Source organism: Pinus tabuliformis, chromosome 6 (assembly GCF_031772625.1).
Source record: "Pinus tabuliformis cultivar Carrire ecotype Pingquan chromosome 6, CPIR1, whole genome shotgun sequence".
NCBI classification, from domain to species: domain Eukaryota; kingdom Viridiplantae; phylum Streptophyta; class Pinopsida; order Pinales; family Pinaceae; genus Pinus; species Pinus tabuliformis.
The window spans coordinates 299199884-299216202 of NC_142292.1; the positions used below are offsets into that span (position 1 = coordinate 299199884).

Consider the following 16319-nt stretch of genomic DNA (forward strand, 5'->3'; position numbering starts at 1 on the left):
ATCGGTGATTGACAATCGACAGGGTCCCAGGGCACATGCTTAATGATTATCCGCGGTTCAAACGATTTTGCAGGGGTCGATCTGTGATATAGCACAGAGGGAGGGCTAAAACACTTTAACAAAGGAAATTCCTACAAAACCAAGGTGTACCACCTCCTTGTCTCCCCTCCACGTGGCATCGATGATTGGCAGGTTAGCAAGGTTTCAACTTAAAAAGACCTGCAAACTACCGATAGTGTGACAAAGTGGTGCATCGCCGAGGGGATGATAAAACAAAATAAATAGGAAAATAATGAAAATACAAGGCCAGGTAGGCCTTTTTCTCGCTCCTCTAGGGGGTCATGTGGCGACCTCTGATTTGTCCACTGAGCTGATGTGGCAGAGATGAAGTTAGCAGTGATGTGGTAGTGATGACATCAACATATTTATCGAAAATAGGTGATCAATGGTTCCTGGTTTCGGGCTTATCAAAAATTTCTATTGTGAAAAGGAAAGGCTCCAATGCGATATATTATGTGCTGCATTCTATAGAGTTTTCAGGTCTAGGATATTGGCCAACGCGGTGTAAGGGGAAACCAAAGGCATTTCAAGTAACAAAAGAAAAGGTCCCCGCATAGCCTTTGAGAAATTTAGCGCCAAAACACATGGACCCTTGGTTTCAGATCCCAGTCACATGTGCAAGACTACAGAGGGGGTTGTAATAAAAGGGACCTAAGAGAAAATCAAAAGTTCCCACATATTCATTTGGTTTAAATATTAAAGGCCCACGATGACACAACTATTCGCTACAACATAAGGCAACCAGAATGCTGAAAGGACTGAGTAGATATTTAAAAGATGGATAGATTGGTAGTTGTGGTGGTTAATGAAGGTATGGGCACATTCATGGAAGGAATCAACCTACAACATGCCCCCATAAGCCAGTGCAAAAATAATTTAAAAGGAATTGACAAAAGTCAGCCAAGGCAGTAGTGAACTGCCTCAAATAGCTGAAAGAAACCTGATGATAGCACAGACGTGGCTCAATTCAAGGCCTCCACTGAAGCAGTAAGTGGAAACCTCCTCTTTCCTCTTTATATTTTCTTTCTATGTGCATTTATTTATGTATTTTCTAAGAAATGGATTCGATCCCTGTTGTAATATTTTGGTAAGTGGTAGTAGAGCATCACAGAGGCTGACACGGCTAGTCTAGTATGGAAGATGAAGCGTTGTACTCTGAGATATTTTGATTGTAACTCCTACTCTCCCCCTCTTATAAATAGGGGGAAGTAATCTATAAAAGAGGTTCCGGATATTCTGACTTGTGAGGGCTGAACTCTGTGATGCCATTTTGGTTCTAATTTTCTTGTTCATGGGGATTTCACTGATATCATTGCTGAGTGTATGGACTGGTTATTGGACACTTTGAGTTAAATGGCATTTTCTTGTTGATTCCTAACATGATTAATGTGTAGTAAGTTTTCCCTTCCGTAACCTCATTTCATAAGTTATTTTTCCTCCCCTGAAATAGTGTAATGAGATTGTTGATTTCTCCTTGGTTCATGGATTTACCCTAGCTGCTAGATAGAGAATAGTGCCTGTGTGTATTACAATTTTACTTGGTTTTTTAATAGCATGCAGTGCTTGTATGAGCACAACCTTTCTTGCACTATTTGTTGATAGAGGTACCCTCGTCATAGGCTTGAAACCTTAATAAGTTCTTCGTTGTTTCTATCACTCCATCTCCTTTCTCTTTCATATTTCTATTGGGAAACCGTGGTTTAGGATTTTGTGTTGTTTATAGCTCTATCCATTGGATTCCACTTCTACTATAAGACTGTTGTTTAGGATTTTTTTTTTTGCAGCCCTATGCATCTATTTCCCTCCTTCCTTTCCTCCTCTCCATCATTCCTACGACTTCAGTTTTAAGCTATCTCATTTTTGTGTGTCGGCCACGAGAAGAATAAACCATTTCTCTTTGAGATTGCCACATATACACCCAACATTTGGATCCATGAGTTGGCTTGAATCTACCTCTTTGAAATCTAATTGAACCAAGCCACTCCTATTACCTTTTATGTGACAATTGGAGTGTTGCAAACCCCTAAGATATAACCTTACAAGAACTCCTCTATTTAAGATGTCCTAGGCACTAGTCTACAATCAACCCAGAGGTTGTCTCTAGGGAGATTTCTTTGTCTCCTGTTGCACTTGTGTTGCAGGTGTAATATTTAGCTACAATAGGTTTACTGCTCTCCATGTGGAACCTTTTTACTATTTTGTTGGCATACTTTCCTTGAGAGACAAAATGTTCCCCATCACCTTGCCATAATTCCATGCCCATAAAGTAGTGCATGAGCCCCAAGTCCTTCATTTCGAAGTCTCTTGCAAGATCCTCTTTGCAAGACTTGATCAAATTATCATCACCTGCCATAATAAAATCATTGACATATAAAAAAAAATCAACAATTTAGCTTCAACCACAATATGGTAAAGGTTTGCATTTGCTTCACTTTTGGTGAAGCCCAACCTCATGAAGTAACTATTGATCCTGGTGTACCAAGGATGAGGTTCTTGCTTCAGCCTATACAACGCTTGCTTGAGTTGCTACACATGCGACTCTCAATCAAAGGTATCAAAACCTTCAAGCTGCTCAATATACACCTCTTCCTCAATCATATCATTAAGGAAGGTTGTCTTTACATCCATCTGATGTATCTTCCAACCCATCTATGATGACATTTCCAAAATGGATCTGATTGATGAGTGTTGGTGTCTGAGTGTGAATGCTATGATTCAACCCTTTACCACATTAATATGTCAATCCAGGGTTGTTTATTATTGCAAGGGTATCATGCACTATATACGCAGGGGAAAATCCATAATAAAACAATTGATCAGGAATTAAATTAATTAACTAAACATGCAATCTAAAATAATAAATAAACTGTAGCAGCAAATGGAAATGACAACAATAACTAATCGGAAATAGCAATGGAAATGATAGAAATAATTAATTTGTAACAGCACACCAATTCACAACATTCACATCAAACCATTACAACAAAAAGAACAATCACATTAATTAAAAAGAAACTAAGCACACATTACTTCAGCAGCACCTGATCAGGAGAGCGGGCCCAACTCCCTGATCAGGGCTATGGTAGAAATAATTGAAGGCTAGATAATAATCAGAAAACCAATATTTCATTAATAAAAATGAAAATACAAAAGTCTCATGTTACATTCTCAAAGAAAAACCTTCAATATCTTATCTGCTCCCCTCCCCTCGTTCTCCCTAATTTGTGTCTTTTAAATATACAAACAGCAAAGGGAAATTTACAACAAGATTGATTACAAAATATCAATAAGAAAGATGAGATCCAAGATATCTTTCCATCATGATTCAACTAGAACAAGTTGAATTTGGGCATTGCAATTGGGGCAATTTGGAAAACGGTCACAATAGAAAATCTACGAATATATCCTTCGAAGAACCTTGCTTTTCTCCCAATCCAAAACGAATTTCTGAAAATTTCTTGTTAAGAAACTGATTTGGTCCATTTTGAACAAAACCCATGTCTCAGATTTTTAAGATTCGTCTTCATTTGCTAGAAATGTCCAATGAAAAATTATCACATTTTATTCCAACAAAATTCTGAGTTGGAATATTTGATTATGCGTTGAATATCATATTTGCAATCTTCAAGAGATCTTGGAGGCTAAAATCATGAGTGATGTTATAAAATTTTTATCTATAAACCATTTTTAGCAATATCACTCATAATAGTCATCAATTTATTAAAAATAAAGGAGAACAAATATTACTTATCCACAAGAGCATAAATAATTATGAAATGGAATTATATAATAAATTATGGTAAATAATGTGATAAAAGAACAATAGAAATGGATGAAATGGATGTTAAGAAGTGATAATAATAATGAAAAATTAGGAACCCAACATCTCCCCCAAACTGAACATGCTCTGTGTCCTCATGCAACCCAATGCCTTTGTATTAACCAAGAAGGGGAAATAGTGGTTGAAAAATATGAATGAATAATGCTCATTGATTTTTTTTCGTGACATTCTCCTAAACTTTTAATAAATTAAAACTTATGATATTTTACCTCAATTTTTACCTCCATAAAAATGTGGAATGGCATGTATGGATTGATATTTGTTGAAGCTAATGTATGCTGAGTTGATGTTGAAAGTGATGTGGAAGGTGGAAGCCATGCAAGCTGAAAGAAAGTAATCAGAAAGTGTAGCAAGATTTCCTTCCCCCAAAATCATTAGTTTCCTAGTCATCAAGATTTCTATAACACCTCTCATGAGTATCCTCAATCAGTAATTCATCAAGATTCAAAATCAGAACTATGCCTCTTTATCCTACCCCAAAATAATAGTAGTGTTGTTAATCTAGGATTAAATAGAGATTGATTGGGTAAAGCAACTATCTTTGGTTAAAAATATGAAACTTGTAGAATAAAGGAATGATATATTAGATGATACAAAATGTCAAATATCAAATATCCTAAAAGTTTCATCCCTAACATGTAGAGTAAATATTTATAACTTAATAATAAATATAAACCATAACCACCATTATCTAAGAACTGATTAAATATTACCTCATGAACCATGAGTTCTATCAAACCTTATATATGCAACAGTGGCTTTATTGGAAATTAGTTTTGAGAAAACAAGGTAACCAAGTAGATCATAGCATTGAATTAACTTCTATACCATAGGCATGGCCACTGCTTCTAGCAGGCGTCCATAGCCTCGTCAGGGTTTCCTTTTTAACCCATTGAGATGCCAGTGTCCCATCTATTAGAAATAAGTACATAGTTACAAAAACATTTCAGTTTACTTAGATGTCTACTAAAGATCATTGTTCTAGCTTGATAACGAGTTAACAACAATTCCATTCATGGGAGCTAACAATAGTGAACAAGTCGGCTCGTGATGAGATCTCTTGTCCTTCAGTTTTATGACCGAAGGTCATTATCATGGCTTGGTGACTAGTAGTGGTAATGTCACTCTATTAGGACCTATGATCATGGTAGGTCGGCTCGTGATGAGACCTCCTATCCTCCAATTGATTATTTATGTTTAAAATTCAACTATGGTTATTGTTAATCAACAAAATATTACTTAATATATGGGGTGGCAGGCCAGCTCCTTAAGAGCTAGGGATGGTGTAAAACGTTTTGTAGTAACTATTTTCAACTTGGGTAATTTTGCTTCTAAAAAACTAATAACCTTCAAATGACTATTGATAGATATATTTTTCTTTGTTAAGATTGGGGTTAAGGAATATTTCATTAGATAGTGACGGAAAGATTTAAGTACAATTTTATGGTCATCATCATAAATTTTACAAGATCAAGGACTCGAAAAATTAGGAAAGTTGAAAGTTGACATGATGAAATCATCTTTGTGTAATTATTCCTTAAATATAAGATTATGTTTATAGATAAACAAAGATAAATTGGCTACCCAATCATTACGTCAAAGACGACCTAGACACTTAACAATATTTCTCATTCACTAGTTAATGTCGTCATGCATGATTCAAGTTGTGTGGATAAGTGGGGATTAAAGATTATTATGGATTATGGTGTTAATAATCGTGAGATGTACGAGTTGACGCGATATTTTAATAACAATGATGACATGACATCATTACGATAAATTTTCTATTAAATGCAACACCTCCCCCTCTACCCTAAACTGAGGTATGACCATCCTCGGTCATGGTTGGTCATGTCATAAGTGAAACATGAATCAAATACATGGAATCGATCGGGGATGTACCTGGAGACTTATCTTGGTGGAGTATTAGCATGGGTAGAGTAACAAAACCGAGTTGTTAGAAAAATTCTTACCATGGAGTAGCAGCACCGGAGGAGTAACATCATTAGAGGAGTAACAACACCAAAGGAGTAACAACATCGGGTACTTAGAGAAAAAAAATGCACCAGGGAGTAGCAGCATCAGCAGAGTAACAACATCTGACACTTAGAAAATTTTCGGGAGTAACAACAGTGGCGAAGTAACAACACTCAAGGAGTAACAACATCCAAGGAGTAATAGCATCTGATACTTAGAAAATTTTCGGGAGTAACAACATCGGTGGAGTAACAACATCCAAGGAGTAACAACATCTAACACTTAGCAAATTTTCGAGAGTAACAACAGTAGTGGAGTAACAACACCCCAAGAGTAACAGCATCTGACACTTAGAAAATTTTCAAGAGTAACAGTAGCGACGGACTACCAACATCAAAGGAGAAACAACATCTGATACTTAGAAAATTTTCGGGAGTAACAACATCCAAGGAGTAATAACATTCGAAATTTAGAAAATTTTTGGGAGTAACAACAGCAGCAGAGTAACAACACCCAAGGAGTAACAACATACAATGAGTAACAACATTTGAAACTTATAAAATTTTCAGGAGTAACAACAGCGACGAAGTAATAGCACCCCAGTAGTAACAACATCCAACACTTAGAAAATTTTTGGGAGTAACAGCAGCGGTGGAGTAATAGCACCCCAGGAGTAACAACATCTGATACTTAGAAAATTTTTGGGAGTAACAACATCCAAGGATTTGAGGAAACTGTATACTGATAAGACTCTGGAACAAATGGATAAATATGGAGCAACATCATGAAACTTGAGAACTTCCTTTTATTTTGATGAACGAACAAAATTTGTGACTTTGAACACCTGAAGCATAAAAATATAATAGGAATCAGAAAAGAAACAATAATTTTATTGAAAATAAATAAATAAATAAATAACTTAAGTTGCAACGACTATGATTTTGACTGCAACAATGTTGTTTCCTAAGGGAATATCAATATGTTTCCAGAAAAAACAATTTGTCAATGGTAAATGAATGGAAAAATGTTTTGGATGAATTTTCAATTTCTCCTAGCGCAGCAATGGAGGTATGACCTATCTAGGGTTTGGCTTTCTCACAGTAGTTGCAGGTCTGGAACGCCACAGATCCACTCTGGCGGCATTGTTTCGAAGGGGGCAACTGCTGTCGGACTGGATGGGAGCAGAGGGGTCCAGTGGGACCCCAACTTTTAAGCAAGCTGTTTTGTAGAAACAGCCTCAGAAGATGAAAGAGGGAGTCAGAATCGAAGGCATGAACAGCAAGCTGCATAGCAGCAGAAAAAACAAGGAAAAAAGGCCAATAACGTCTGACAAGACAGACAAGACCTCAAACGACAGGAACACAGAGAAGCGGAATACTGATGACAAACAAGACAAAACTGATGACAAGTCGCAGCCATCAGAAAATGAGAAGGAGCAGCCCACAAAAGACAAAGAACCAAAAAATAAGGGAATAATACATCCGGAGAAGGAGGGGGAAACAAGCGCGAACCCCAAAAGAACCCATGTGACTAGCAACGCATGTAAGCCGAAAAAAGAAGACAGCCTGCGGATTACAATAATCGACCCTGAAATCCAAGCCTACAGGGAACACATGGCTGAGCACGCCATTATATGCAAATTTATGGGAATCTGGCCATCTGAGAGGACTCTGTGCCAATGGATAAGACAACAGTGGAAACCAAAAGGGGATGTGCAGCTACATTTAGGAGCTAAAGGTTTTTTTACAGTGGTCTTTACATGTCTAGAAGACAAGGATAGAGTGTTTGAGGGCGGCCCATATTTCCTAGTAGCAGCAGGACTCTATATGAGACCTTGGAAGCCAAACTTCGTCCCGGAGAAGGAGACTTTCACCCAGGTGCCTGTATGGATCAGACTTTTCTCTCTTCCAATCGATTATTGGGGTTTTAATGCACTCAAGCAAATAGGGGACAAGCTTGGGACCTTTGTTAAAGCATCCGAAGCAACCATGCAGAAAAGATACACAACCTACGCTAGAATCTGTGTAGAACTGGATGTTTCTGGAGCGCTACACGAAGGGGTATGGCTCGAATACAGGGATGAAGAATACTTTCAGGCGCTAGACTACGAGAAAATACCTTTTAGGTGTCGGAAATGCCATGAGCATGGGCATCTAGTAAGGGACTGTCCTTTGAATAGAAAGGAAGCAGAAGAAGAGAAAACACAGAATACCAGAGACAAGAACAACTTCACCAAACCCAAGAACAGGCAAAGAGCCAACAGAAGGAGGAATATGAAAGGGAACACAGACATAAATTATTTCAGTAATCCCTTTGAGATCCTAGACCTGGAAACGGACACGGAGGAAAAGCAGAACATGCTCAACAGGGAGGAAGGGCAAGAGAACCCGGAAAAACCCACAGGGGAAGGAAGGACGGATGAAACAATCATAGGAGAAATCCTCATGCAGGACAGAATAGCAGAAACGGAGGAGGAGACAGATATGCTAACTAGTGAAGCAGGAAGCGAGGATTTGGAGCTAGAAGATACCCTAGAAATGGATGGGATGAACCTAAACACGCTCGTAGAAAGCTGGAAAGCCAAAGGGATTGAAGCAGTACCAGAGGAAGAAATAAGGAAGGTTAATGACCTTTTTATAGCGCGGCAGAAGGCATTAATGGAAAAACAGAAGAGAAAGCTAGGTATAATCAAGGGAGGCTCACCTCACTACCAAACACAGCTAGGAAGAACCTCAGGCTCATGACACAAACGCCGAAGAGGCCGTAAGACAAGCATAGAACACCTACAGGAACTTGGAGAGATGTTAATCAATGCCGGCCTGATAAGGCAGTTAAGTGATTACCCGTCCTTCCAACTAAATATTTAACTATGAAGATTATCTCATGGAACGCCAGAGGGATAAGCAGTCAGGCCAAACAGAGGGTTCTGAAACGGAAGATGGAAAAGTATAACCTGGACATGCTGTTTCTTCAAGAAACCAAATGCAACAGCGCTCTCATAGACAAGCTACAAAGGGAGTTAGGTAGGAATCTTGAAGTTTTGGAGATTGGAAGTAAAGGGCACGAAGGGGGTTTAGCGACCTTCTGGGACACAAGAAGATATCAACTCATCACAGCTGAAGCTAGCAAAAATTACCTGGCACTGGAGGTGCAGCCTACAGGTAATTCATCATCTTTTCTATGTATCAATGTCTATAGTCCCCAAAAGCTAGAAGATAAAATTAGTTTTCTAGATTCGTTAACCAAATTCATAGATAGACACCATAATGCAAAACTTATTTTGGGGGGAGACTTCAATATGATAACCTCCCTCCTGGAGAAAAAAGGAGGCCTAAGGAAACTACATAGGGATGGAGAGGCCTTCATAAGTTTCATAGACAATGAAAAACTGGTTGATGTGTATCCCAAGAGTGGCAAGTATACTTGGAACAATAGAAGGGGGGGAGAAAGGCTCATATCTTCTAGACTGGATCGGTTTTTAATCTCAGAAAGCCTGCTCTTAGATGGGACGGCTGTAGAATCAAATATCCTCCCTAGTGGAGGATCAGACCATTGGCCGATATCACTAGCAGTTGAGATTCAGGGCACTCCAAGAAACAAACCCTTCAGGTTTGAAAAGTTCTGGATAGAACACCCCACCTTCCTTGAGATGGTAGAGAAGTGGTGGTCAGAGCCCTTAGGGGAGGAAGGCTCCAAGATGTATATTCTTCAACAGAAATTAAAAAACATCAAAATGAAACTGAAAGATTGGAACAAAAAAGTATTCGGAAATATCTTCCAAGAGAAGGCCATCATCGAAAACAAGCTGGAACAGATCCAAAAGGAAGGCATGGCAGGACGCAGAGAGGAGGAAACCAGCAAGCTAGAAGATGAGCTTACACAGCAATGGCATAACAGATGCAAGCAGGAAGAAACATTATGGAAGCAGAAATCTAGAATCCTCTGGTTGAAAGAAGGGGAGCAAAACACAAAGTTCTTCCACAGATCAGCTATGGACTACAGAAGCGCCAACAAAATTCTGGAGCTAAAAAACGATGAAGGAGGTATTATCAGAAATCATAATGAAATTTCAGCCTCCCTCACAAATCACTTCAGCCTCATAGCGCAAGAGCTAGGGATTAATAGGGAGGAAGCCATCAAAGAAATCACCGATGTAATACCTAGAATAATTACAGAAGAGCAGAACTGGTCCCTCAGAAGGACAATCACAATGGAAGAAGTTGAGGAGGTAGTCAGAAGTATGCCCAATGACAAAGCTCCGGGTCCAGATGGTTTTACCATCAACTTCTACAAAGCCTGCTGGAACATCGTCAAGCAAGATATATGGGAGATCGTGGAGGATTCAAGACGATCCAAAACCATCCTTAAATCCTTAAACTCTACCTTCATCGCTCTAGTTCCCAAAGTGGAGGCAGCCAACACTCCGGAAAAATTCCGACCCATTGCACTTTGTAATGTCATCTATAAAATAATTTCAAAGGTCATTGCAAACAGACTGAAGGCTATCCTACCCGGCATCATATCGCAAGAACAGTCTGGCTATGTGGAGGGAAGGCAAATAATGGACAATATCCTGCTCGCCCAGGAGATGATTCACTCTCTCCACTCTCGAAAAGAAGCAGGTATGCTCATGCAGTTAGATCTTTCCAAAGCTTACGACAAGGTAAGCTGGTCTTATTTGGAAGCAGTGTTAGCAGCTTTTGGATTTAGCAGCCAGTGGATTAAGTGGATTCTAGCCCTCATCAAATCGCCTAGATACTCCATCCTGGTGAATGGGGTTCCTTCAGCTCCCTTCCACCCCACCAGAGGCATCAGATAGGGAGATCCCCTGTCCCCCTTTCTGTTTGTCATTCTCATGGAAGGCCTAAGTAGATTAATAGCAAGGAAAAAAGAAGAAGGCCAAATTGTAGGTCTACAACCGATTAGAGCCTGTCCAGCCACAACTCATCAACAGTTTGTGGACGATACCATGTTACATGGCGCCCCCACAGTCAAAGAGGCCTTAGCCTACAGAATTATCCTCAATTTGTTCAGCCAAGCCTCGGGCATGGAGATTAACTTCCCCAAATCCACTCTGTTCTTCTTCAACACGCATCCATCCATCCAATCTCATCTATCCCGTCTCCTGGGGTTTAAAATTGGCTCTTTACCATCTAGATACCTTGGTGCCCCCCTAACTCTAAAACCGTGGCAGAAAGGACATTGGGAGAAGGTACTAGCTAGTATGGAGAGGAAATGTAAACACTGGACCTACCGAGCCTTGAATTTTGCTGGCAGATTAATTCTAACAAAAGTGGTTTTGCAGGCTATCCCTCAATATATGCTCTCTATTCTTCCGGCACTGAAAGGGGTTTTAAACCAAATACGAGCCATCCAACGTTCCTTTCTGTGGAGTGGAAGCAACGAGAAGAAAAAATGGTCTCTTGTTGCATGGCAGAAGCTATGTAAACCTAAGAACAGGGGGGGTCTGAATTTAGTTGATCCCTCAACAGTAAACAACATCTGTGGAGCTAAGATTTGGTGGAAATGGATCTCAGAAACGAGCCTTCCCTGGGCAACTCACTGGAAGGAGAAGTACATGCCAAACAGCAACAATCTAGACCTAATAAGGATGCAGGATACCCACAACGGTTCACCAATATGGAATCATGCTCAAGCCAACAGAAGCATTGTCCAGGACTATAGCTTATGGGAGATAAGAAATGGCAATCAAGCTCTCTTCTGGGAAGATGCCTGGCAGCAGTCTCCCAAACTGGATTCCCCTCAACTCCTCCCCCTGAAACATATTCAGCAAAATGCGGGTAGATTCACAGTAAGTCAGTATTGGTCTCCCAACAGTGAAGACCAGGATTGGAGGGAGTGGATGGTTTTCGATCCAACCAACAATGAACATATTCAGGAAACCATTCAAGTTCTGAATCAACAAATCTTAAAAAGGAAAATTCGAATCGCAGCCGAAAATGACAAGCTTAGATGGGGTCCAAAAGGCAACGGGAACTTCTCCCTGAAAGAGGCTAGGAGCATCATAGAGGGGGAAGAACAACCGAACATAATGCCCTGGGCCACTAAAGTTTGGGATAGTCTTCAATGGCCGAAGATCAGAACTTTTCTATGGCTACTGATGCAGAAGAGGACTCTTACATGGGAAAACCTAATGAAAAAAGGGTTCAGGGGACCCTCCAGATGTCCTATGTGCACAAAGGAGGAGGAAACAATGAATCATCTTCTTAACTCCTGTGATTGGGCCTCCCAGCTCTGGAACTGGATGGAAAACATTCTTGGAGCTTCGGACCGGAACAGAGACTCTATACAGGAAACTATCACCAACTGGAGAAGTAAATTTTCAAGAGTGAACAGAGTGGAAGGTATCTGGAAATCTGCCCCCGGCTTTATTGTTTGGACCATATGGAAAGAACGAAACCGGAGAATTTTCAGGGAAGAAATTCGAAGCCTAGAATTAGCACAGGAATCTATAACAATCAATATTAAACAGCTTATACAGGCAAAGTGTAAGGTAGAAGCAGATGAAAAACCAACTAATCAGGACTTACAAATCTTAAAGGCGTTTCAATTGGAAGCATCCAGTAATCTACCAACAGGGGGAAATTCTCCGCAACCTTCATCGCAAATTCTAAACTGGCAGTGCCCTCCTGAGGGTGGCCTGAAATTGAACTTTGATGGAGCTTCGCGGGGCAACCCAGGTATAGCAGGCATTGGGGGTGCCATTCACAATCAGGCTGGGGAAATTATCCATATTTTCTGTAGAGCTCTGGGTGAAAGCACTAATAATGAAGCAGAATTTGCAGCGCTTGAGCAGGGCTTAAAAATTCTAAGAAATCTCCGGCGAGGAAATATAATAGTCGAGGGGGATTCACACCTGGCTATTATGGCGGCTAAACGCCTTCAAGCAGGAACGAGCATCAACAAGGCTACTAGGCATTGGAGGTTAGCCAAAGCGACGGAAAGTATAGCAGAACTCATTACAGAGATGAGAGGATTAACTTTCCAGACAGTGAGGAGAAAGGCTAATGGCCTGGCTGACCATCTGGCAAACTTTGGAGCTGACAACCCGAACATCGTCATGAACAGGTGTTGGCATGAGATCGATAGCCCAATCATTAAAGTAACATGCGAACAGCTGGCGGCAAAAGACTTAATCCAGGCCACCCAACCTTAAACAGGGATGGCACTTGGCCTCTGTATCGGAATTATAAGGATACCAGTGGTGGTTATAAGCCCAAACCATTCAACGGGATGATAGGACATTTGGAACAGTGGAGCTCCGGGCGGCGGCAGGTTTCTCAGAAGGGCGATCATTACAATTCGAGAAACGAGATGCACAACCTCAGCAACAACACTATCAATACGCATGGAGAGGATCCGTATTGTAAGTTTTCAATGCCATTAATGGCAATTCTGTGTGAGAAGAGGTGGAACAAGGCACTGCGGATCAAAATCGAGTATGCCAGCATACGGGGTATCTCAAACCTTACCTTCCACCACCCCATCCGATGGAAAGTACCAAAAACGTGGCGTAAGGCTCGTCATACTGGAAGCAGCCTTCTGCACTCCTATTCGACCTGCGTCAGCCTCGCTTGTGCGATCCTCAATCACACTTATCACCAAAGTACCACCACCTTCAAAGGCAGTAACTCCATCCTCATGAGGATGCACAAAGGAATTTGCTATAAAACAGCGGGCAACTACCCTGTTTTCCTCACAGTTCTTCGAGTTTGTAATGAGATTGATTCTGAAAATGGAATTGGCTTGAGTCGGGAAAGACACGGAGCGTTCGTGATGGATGCGGGAGGAAGTCGCTGTGCAGCAGCAAACCGGGACCTCCAGGAAGCCAGGGGAGGCTATGAAACTCAGACTGTAACAAGAATTAAACGCAAAATTGCTGAACTCGAAGCTCAAGCCAAGCAGGAGGAGGAAGGAAGAACGGAGGAGGATATTGCAGAGGAGGTCGACTGGTTGAAAGACCCGGGAACCCCCTCGAAAAGGGCAACTCAATTTTTCAGGACCAATGCGGAAAGCTGGAGCATCAAGACCCTTATAGCCAAGGCTCTGGATTCAATTGAAAAGGAGAAGCAACACATTGTCACAGAGGTGAATCTTACAGAGGCACAAATGGCGAAAATCATTGACTACAATAGCGTGCTGGACAGCAAAATCTCCACTGTGCATGAGGCAGTTAAAACTCTCAATCGGATGATAACGCTGCTCATCAGGTTACTGAGAGACTCTATTAACACGGCTCCCGCTGCACAGCCGGCCACCACTGCTGCGGACCAGCCCGAATCCCTTGAAGAAATGCAGGCGAAGGTAGATCGCCATGTGCAGGAGATAGGACTGGACACCATCGGCCATATGGGAAAATACATCTAAGGAGACACCTGTGCAGTTCTCCTCTGACCTCTTTCTGTCTCGGCTTTACATGTCTGTGTTGTTGTTTCAAACTTTTGTCTCGGCATAAGCTAGTCTGTGTTGTTGTTTCCACTGTTTTGTGTCGGCAGTACCAAGGATAAAGTTTTGTTATGCTCTGTTTCGAGCCACCCTGCGTGGTGGGCTTAGTTTCAGTCCTTTTGTGTCATAACTTCTAAGCAGGTGATTAGCTTTCGTTTATTGTACATCCCTGCTTGAACTACTGTGGCATTTTTTTGTATTATACTCTGTTCTATAATATAATCTTCTAACTTACACAAAAAAGAATGGAAAAATGTTTTGGTGGAAATAACTTGGATCTTCAAATGGAAATCAATTCTCCATTTGTCCTGTTATGAATCCATCAGGTAATGAAAAAGTCTTCATGTTGTTGGTGAGAAATAACGAGAATAATTTTGTAACAAACTCTTATGATCAATTTCCATGGAATCTCGAAAGAATCAAAATTATATGATATTAGATTTCTTAATAGATTCTTTGATGAAAATCTATTATTCCATTATCATTTCCTTCAAGAATCACTCATTCAAAAAAATTGACCTCCTTTATTCTTCTTGGATTTTCGAAAAACAAGCGTCTACCTGCAACAAAACATGTAATCATGGAAGAAGAGAGGTGATTGGGCTCTCTAAATCTAATAAATATGAAAAAAAATAACTAGTTACTCTATAAAAAAAATAACAAAGTAGAGTTGATTTATTACTTGTGGGAGAGTGGTGGCCAACCATACTAACTAGCAGTATTTAATTATAACTTCTTTGTTTTTCGTCCTATTCGAGTGATTCCAAAGACAAATGAAAGTGAATTCACACGAATATCTCCAATTGAAACAAGTTTTTAAAAATTCCATGATATGATATGTCAAATTTAATTAGAACAACCTGCATAACAAAGTCATTTTCGATTTCCCAACTTAGACCAACAGTTGATATTTTAAGCATAAAGTTTTTGTTTGATGACAGATTGAACTGATTCAAATTGGATATTAAATTAGATTTGCTGGGTTGTGATATTCTTTTCATGACTAGTCCATGTAGTGAACTGGGGGGTTAGAGGGGGGGCGGAGCCCCCCCTTTGTTGCGTAGTGGGGGGGTCACAGGGGGGTTTGAGGGGGGCGGGTAGCCCCCCTCTACGGGGTCTGGGGCAGCGCCCCAGTAAAAATTTATTTTGTACCCTTTATTAGGTTGGGCAGACCTACCTATGGTTTTGTGCATGATTTTCACACATGGTTTTGGACACAATGGCTTTCGGTCCATCGTTTTGGACGCGATGGTTTTCGGTCCATGGTATTGGATGCTTCGGCATGTATAAATATGTATTATAACATTGAAATGAATATGATGAAAAATCAAGCTGGTAGTCTCGGTTTTCGGATCCAGGGGAAAATCTCTGTGTATATGTGTTTTATGTTTTATGCTCTCTCATTGTTAATTTTCTGTGTTTTAGAATTCATATGCAGGTAATTCCTGTATGGGGTTAAAACCTACATTTGGTATCAGAGTTGTTTTGGCTTCAAGGGGATGCCTTTGTAGCTGAGGGGTTTCGCTCGGGCCTACGGTAGGCCTCGTTCAGTGGGAGATCTGTGGGATCGATTCTGGTGGTGAATGAAGATGGCGAGCAATGGAAAGATAGAGATTGAGAAATTTAATGGTCAGAGTTTTGAGTTGTGGAAACTCAAGATGGAGGATCTGTTGGTGGATAAATATCAGTGGATTGTAGTAGATCCAGGTACTAAACCAATGGGAGTGTCTAATGAAGAATGTAAGAAGTTAGATCGAAGGAAAAGAGCACAATATGATTATGTGTCTCAGATTCAGTGTTGCTGAATGTATCAGGGGAAGCTACAGTGAAGGTTTTGTGGGACAAGTTAGGGACTTTGTACCAATCTAAGTCTCCGGTGAATAAACTGTTCCTATAGAAAAAGCTATATAACCTAAGCATGAAAGATGGAGATTCGGTGACAGAGAATCTGAATGAGTTTAATACTGTGGTAAGT

General features: G+C 40.4%; 1 protein-coding gene across 1 annotated transcript; it reads left to right on the forward strand.

Moving 5' to 3' along the window:
- Nucleotides 1-8747: 8747 nt before the first annotated feature.
- LOC149258514 (uncharacterized) lies at nt 8748-13055 on the forward strand. Its single transcript, XM_089420859.1, has 2 exons — nt 8748-10541; nt 11184-13055. The coding sequence occupies exons 1-2, from the start codon at nt 8748-8750 to the stop codon at nt 13053-13055; spliced, it is 3666 nt and encodes a 1221-aa protein (XP_089276985.1).
- Nucleotides 13056-16319: the final 3264 nt, after the last annotated feature.